We start from the raw sequence: 7,611 nt of genomic DNA, 5'->3' as shown, positions 1-7,611 counted from the left end.
GAAATACAGAAACTTGACAGTGAATCTGATATCATGGAAAAAGTGAACAGTATAGTATTTATAACAAATTGTCAGTGATAGTATATATATTTTTATATTGATATTCTATTTTTCAAATGACATTTCACATTGATTTTTTCTTCTTAACAAAATGAGTATTTAATAGGGAACAATATTAATTGTATTATTGGGTAACTGAGATGTGATTTGCTAAAACAGTCTGGAAACTCTTGCAAATGTCTCTGAAAATCCTGCTGAAATGTCTGGGAAAACAATCTTGACATTTTTGTATGAACCCTATGCAATACTAATTTGAGTTGGAATGAGCATTATTATCCATGAAGTAAGTTATATCTAATGGTACCAGTAAAAGGCTCCAACATTTACTCAAGTACGTATTGTCAATGCTGTTTGCTTATTTGAACCATAGAATACTATCTTTTGTTTTTTCTGTATTCTCTTGTTAAATTTAATTAGTGATTCCCCTCTTAATCTACACTTTATTACCTATATAACTACAACAAAGCATAATTTAAATTTATTTTTAGTTTTGATTTGAATGTTTGGCTTGCTTTGTGTCACAGTAATTGTCAGGGATTTACAAGACAAGATTTTTTGTGATAGTTCTACTAATAGCTTTAGGATCTTCAATAATGAGATCATCTTCATAAATGTAAGTTCTTATATAGTGTTTCATCTGGGCATTTTTCTTTCCAGTTATTTAGATTTTAAATATTGGATCATATAACCTAGTTTAAAAAATTCAGGCTTTTTTAAACTGTATTTATCGCTGAAGTAACTCTAATTACTTACAAGCGAGTTGACAGACGTTTATTTTTTATATATTCAGAGTTTAATTGTGTAATTTTGCTTCAGCTTCCTTTGGATATTTTGTATATTCTCTATCAGTGGAGTAAACTAATGATGGGAAAAGCTATAAATATTGTTGATTGTCAAAATGAATTTAAAAGAAATACTGTTTATTCAATAGAATTAACATGAAATATATGTTTGTTTTATACTATTCAATTTAGCTATAATCCTTTCTTAATTTTTAAGTATGTGTCTATTCTAGTATACAAAATTGAAAATGTTATGTTAAAAGGAGTTTGATTATGCAACTTGGCAAATCACAGACAATATAAAATCATAATGAAACAATGTATATAGCACAACTATATTTTACCATTTTTTTGTATTTCATAAGTAGTGTGATACCACCAAAACCTTTGAGAAGGGTATGCAACAACCTTTACTGATACAAAGTATTTATACACTCTGATCATAAAGATGTGTCCAGATTGGGGATTTATAATTTCCAAAATTTGGGATATGCCTTTCCAAGGAGGTTAACAGTCAGTATTTTTAACATATAATTTTTGATCAATTATACATGCCTAAAAAACACAGTAATAAATAAACACCAAAACAGAATGGTGAACACTGATAGGTTGATTAAACCTTCAACTATAATAAAAAGTTAAAAGAGAGTGTTATTATTAGTTACTGTCATCTTTTTAAAATATTGTTGGTTAATTAAACATGTGTCTTTGGGGGTGGAGGTGGAGTGTAGGATTACTCTACTGCTTATTTTTAATTTTTAGAATTATTATTGTTAGCGTATTGTTTGTTTCATACTTATTCTACCATAATAGTTTTCATATGTGTTGTAAACTAGTCATTCTGTACATTTTATTGAAGCATTGCAGCTGCTAAATGTAACCCCTTTTGCTTCACCATAATGACCTGCTCTAATGAACAAAAGGAGCTATGTACAACGTTTTGATAGTATGTGTGTGTATTTTTTATTTAGTACAACAGCTTTTGTTTAAGTAATGGGTATTAAACAAATCAAAAGCTCAAAGTTTCCATGTGAGTGACACTTGATGTGTGATTACTATAAAAACAGTTTCTGTTAATAATTAGAAGAAACAAATTGACTGCATGGATTCTGCTTGATGAACCTTCGAATTTCTGGCTAGCAAACAAATTCTTGATTATAGCCCTAGTCAACTCAGTCTGTCAAGATTGAGTTGTAGGTGATCATGTGGCAAGTGAAAGTAGGTGAGATACATTGACAACCTAAAGTTATATGTCACAATGAACCTCTGCACTTGCTGGATTTGGAGTCATAGATTGAAGAGATTTATTGAGTCTGGAGGGTAAGGACACTGTGTAGTATGATCTGATGATAAGTAAGATACTAAATTCCTCTCTGACTGTTTACGAAAAGACAGAGGAAGAAGGGCTGATATATCAGATCAGCTGTGGCTTCAGTATCATTCTTCAGTGCAGTGTGGCTGGGTTTAAAAGTTACTGGCCATCACTTGAAATGGATGCAAGGTCTGAACACCACAAGGGAGTTGAGCCCCTAATCTTTCATTTTTTGAAAACTTGAATGTTATGGTAAAATATCTTTAAGATATTTTGTGTTTCATCACTCATTAGGTCTCATTAGCTAAGATATTAGATGTAAATGTAGATCATAAATCGATTTTGTAACTGAAAAAATATTGTAGAAATTTAAGCTCTTTTCTAGGCTGAAATAAATTTTTGATGTGGAAAAACTGCAATGTGTAAGGGATTTTCCATTTTTCATATGTTACTTGTGAAAAGGTTAAATTATTTTGTCTTTTCAGTATGTATCTTGTAAGAGCTGTCAATAAGAACTGGTTGCCGATGCTAATGATTAGTTAAAATACAATTTTGATTGTTTTTTTTAGCAAAATTGTGAGCCAGGGCTATTACAGTAAAGCCATTATATTTCAAGAAATTACATCAAAGTACTGATGTGTAATTTAGGCTTTGAGTTTTCAGAATTTGATCAGGTTAACTCTAAAGATTTTGTAAAACCATTCTGCAAAATCTTTGAGTAGTGATGAAATAAACAGTGCATCTTATGATGATATGCACCATATAAAAAAAGCCTAATGAAACTGTTTATCTAGCCCATCTATTCCTTAGATAGTCTTTTCAACAGTAAATATATATGGATTGAAATGCACTCAAAAAATGATTAAGTTTTACCACACACTAGACACTAGAATACTTGCATTTCATAAATTAAATTGATCTGTATAAATTTTGTAGAATAAATATTTATTAACGAAAAGAGTGCTTCAGAGTTTGAAAACTGTCAAGCATGAATGCATCAGTGGTGAAATTTATAAACTGAAAACTTAAAAGTTCCAGTATATGAAACTTAAGAGTTTATATGACTAAGATATAACTAAAGATGTAAACATTGACATTCCTGAAATCAAAGCATATAATAAAAATCATAAAATGTTGTATGCTTAACATGAAACTAAGAGATTTGAAATACATGAAAATTATAAACTTAAAATACAGATATATATTGCATAGGAAGACAGTTGAAAAAATGTAAGAGTTCATTCTGTGAAATATACATATATGTAAAATAAGAAATAAGGACACTTATATTGTTGTGGTATAAAAATACTATATATCATGTTCTCCTTTCAGTGTGTATCTCACATGTAAAAATTTTAGGATTTTTCCAAAATCTTGTTTGTATCATCAGCAGAATACTGTAAGCCATTAACCCTTAAGTGCCAGTTGTCAGTATAACAACAACTTTTTAGTTTCATAGAAACTCAAACATATCATAGGGTTTTTTGTTATTTGATATAAAATCACTTTTGGGATAAAAAACAATTATTAATGAATCTTCTAATAAATTTTTAGATGATTGGGGATGGTAAAATTACTAAAACTCAGGAGCTTCTAGGGGCAAAACTGGGTTTAACATAATCCAGGCAAGGTTATCCTAGATGGTACTTTCTGTTGGAGGATCCAGATGTGGAAACTAAGTACTGTTTTGTGGGATAGTTGTATTGTGTTCTATTTTATCATGTCTATATGGGACAGCTTGAAGGTCATCACATGATGCAGAGATACTTCCAGACACATGTGATTCCAACTTTTTATTAGATATAGAGAGAATGTGGAATGTGAAAGCAGTTTAGCATTTTCTGCCAGATTTATTTCTGACTAGAAAGAGATATTATTTGCTCTGTTAAATTCAGTCTTGTTTTCCAAGATTTGTAATAACTGCTAGTTGTGTATTAGTAGTTTTCAGTAAGTTCATCAGTTGCTTTTAAACTATTATATTTCCAACCATACAGGTTGTTTACTTTCGCGTTTTCTTAAGTGTTATATACCTATTCCGATTTTTACTTCTTACTCCACAATGCAATAGTTCTCATTCCTACACTGATCAGCAAGTCTGCTGTACATCCCATCTTTTCAGTCAATAAAGTGTTTATTCTTGCATCATACTGTGTTTTTCTCTTTTTTTTTTCAACTGTGAGAAATCACTACACTTGTTTTTCCACATACTAGTTCCATGAATCACTTGCTCTTGAGGATAATGGGTAATTGTTCCCTTCGTTAAACCTTGGAATACCACATTTAAACTGTGTGCGTTTGTACAAGTGAAACTAAATTAAGAATACTGGGTAACTGTTTCCTTGGTTAGACCTTGGAATACCACGTTTAAACTGTAGGCATTTGTACAAGTAAAAGTAAATTACTTTTTCACTTTCCATGTTATGTGTGTGTATTATTTAAACATTTTCTTTCTTTTTCTTTTATAATCTGGCTACTTGGAATTGCGTTTTTAAGAGTGTGCATATAGTTAAAGTAGTTGTGTTTAGTATTGGCTTCGCGTTATGCACTTTAAAAAAAATCTTAACTGGTAAAATGATAAAATAATACAAATTTAAATTACAGTATATTTTTAATGAAAAAATAAAGAAAAACAAAATGAAAATACATATATTATTTTAACCAACTCAAAACTCAAGCCTGTGATAAGTACATATGCAAAACAAAAATTAAAGAGAAAAGTTGTGTGTTCTGCATATCTTGCATTTGTAATGGTTGGCTTCTGTTAGTACTTATTACTTTCTTCAAATATATTAGTAGGAGTGTTTGCTAAGGGATATTTTTACATATTCTGCATGGTGATAATTTTGTCATATATTTATTGTAAACTAAATAAATCTCCCATGAACATGTCGTAGTTATAATTGCATTGTCATAACTTAGAAGATGAGTATATCTTTATTCAGGCATATCCATGTAATTTTTCAAAATGTCAGTACAGATTGGTTATACTTAATTAGATGTATATGAACAGGATGTTCCTAGCTGTGAAGTATGCTAATTCCTGCCTAAGCTGCTCTTAAGCAGTCACTTGTGGTTAGGACTAGTGCAGGTGTGTCTGTTTCTGTTCGTAGCTAATACACTAAATAAGGCTTTGTTAATTTTTTGTCATGTTTGATATGCTTTTTTTTTTATATTACAAGACTGGTCTCCTGACATGTATTATGTTATTTTACAAAGTATTGAGAGAGATTGAACTAGAATGTATTTCCAAGCCAAGTTCGGACTTGGTCAGAATTGCCCAAGTGATCATTCAGTGCAGTTTTGCCTTGTGACAGTTTCAGTTTTATCTGGAATACAACATTATTTTCATAATACTTTTTTTATTAGCAAGGAATAACATAATAAAGTTCTTAAAATTTCTGTACACATTAATATGCTCGTTGGTAGGTGGTTAGGCCTTACATTGTGGCACAGTACAAGACGCGTAGATTAGTGAGCATAGGATCAGAAGGTAAAATTGCCAATAACGGAACTCTGTTGATTTTCTCATTTAATGGTTGTTATACTGGTGTCTGTGAATGATTTATTATATAGTATTTAGCTGTAGTGATGATGTGAGTTTTCTTTTATTATATATATATATATATATATCATTATTATTAGTAGTAGTAGTAAGTTTTCAGTGTTAGGGATAGACAAAGTTCACCTCCAGCATTAAACGTATGTATAACAGGTTGAACAAAAGCGACTATATTTGGAACATATTTTGTTTAGTTATATATATTCTAATATTACTCTGTATTTGTTTTAACTACTGTAAATTTGACTCATAGAAATCACAAGTTTTCATTCTGTTTTATCAGAAAGAAATGTAAAAGATAAATATTCTTTGGCAGTAATTCACCAAAAGTATACTTTAGGCTCACTCAAGCTACAACTTGAAAGTTAATTTTTGCATAAAAATGTTAAATGAAAAAATGTATGAAAGGAAGAAACAAAACAAGGACAAGTTAAGATACCAAGTTATAAGGCTAAAAATAAAACTGATGTCAGAGACAGAAACAAAATTTGGTATAAAGTGTGCAGTAAAACAGCAAGATGTGAAACAAAGTAAGAAAAATTGTAAAAAAGTTTTAAAAATATCAATTCTGGTTAGAAATAAGCTTACGAAACAAACCATAGTGAAAATATAGAAAGATGTGATAGCTTTGTATCACAACTGGATGGCACAAACCATGCATTTGAACTGGAAAAAAAATTTAGAGTGCCTATGAAATAATATTATCAATTAATTTTAAGTGAAATCAGCAAACAAGGGAAAATGGAAAAGTAATATAACTTGAAATTTTGACACATTAAGCAATAAAACTCAACATTTTTTCTGACATTTAATCAATCCAATCAGATGATAATATGCTGTTTTTTTCTAATTTTTAAGAAAATTATTGAAAGTAACTAACCAAATTGTACAATTTCTACAACCAAAGATGATTAAAGTTTTTTTAGACTTACCAAAATTAAAACATATAACCCACTAAATGTATATATTTTTTTAAAAGCAAAAAGATATAAATGAATTATTTTGCTTTAAGCAGTAAATTTAATACAAGCATGTTGACTATTTAAAGAAGTTACAGTAATGGTTAAATTCTTCTTAACCAATTCTGTTTGACCTCAGTGTCTCATTGATAAGTCTGAAAGCTTATAATGCTAAAAACTGGATTTTGAAACCAGTGATGGGCACAGCACAGTAAGCTCATTGTGTATGTTTTAGCTTGTCAACAAACAAATCAATTCTGCTCATGATAAAAATAAATAAATTTGTTAAATGTGTTAAAGTTCCAAGCCAGCACTTCCTCAAAGAAAGCAACAAAAAGCAGAAGTGAGAATATTAATTGTCAAAAAGACATTATTCTCTAGTTAAAACTAATTGTTTAATTTTAATGAAAAACAAATTATAGGTGTCAAAAAACACATATTAAATTTAAAAACTTTTTTTCCATTTATGCATTTTTTTTTATTAACAGTATTCAGTTTTGGAAGTTTGCTATAACTGGAGCAGAGAACAATCAAGAGCTGAAAGTGTGGAGCTGTGAAACGTCATCTCGTTGACTCGCATTCAAAATTTTTTTGAACTACTATTTCATGAATTTATGTCAATAACTTCGGTATCAAACTGTAGATTATAATTCACATTTTAGTACTATATATTACTCAATTTTTTAACTTAAAAGCAAATAATTAAAAAAAAACCAGATAAACATCAATGTTTGTGTCACGTGGTATGTTGAATGCAGCACTGGTTCAAATTAGATGTTTGATTAGTCAAAATACTAAGTTTATAGTTTCGTAGGAATTAGAAACAAATTACCGATATTGACAAGCTAGAATATAAAATAAGACCCTCTTATATTTTCAATTTGCTAAGATATTGCTCATGTAATAAATCAAACAGTGGCACCCCACCCACCTCTTTCC

The 7,611-nt window shown here is 29.6% G+C and overlaps 1 protein-coding gene across 1 annotated transcript in view; it reads left to right on the top strand.

Annotated features, from left to right (window-relative positions):
• LOC106459210 (enhancer of mRNA-decapping protein 4-like) overlaps positions 1-7,611 on the top strand; it is a 161,540-nt gene that overhangs the window by 61,804 nt on the left and 92,125 nt on the right. The window contains exon 11 of the mRNA XM_022385655.1: positions 7,161-7,232. Coding sequence (XP_022241363.1) covers positions 7,161-7,232 — 72 coding nt within the window. The remainder of the gene's footprint in view (positions 1-7,160; positions 7,233-7,611) is intronic.

The sequence above is a fragment of the Limulus polyphemus genome, unplaced genomic scaffold (assembly GCF_000517525.1).
Source record: "Limulus polyphemus unplaced genomic scaffold, Limulus_polyphemus-2.1.2 Scaffold576, whole genome shotgun sequence".
Taxonomy (NCBI): Eukaryota; Metazoa; Arthropoda; class Merostomata; order Xiphosura; family Limulidae; genus Limulus; species Limulus polyphemus.
This window is presented reverse-complemented; position numbering and strand designations above follow the sequence as displayed.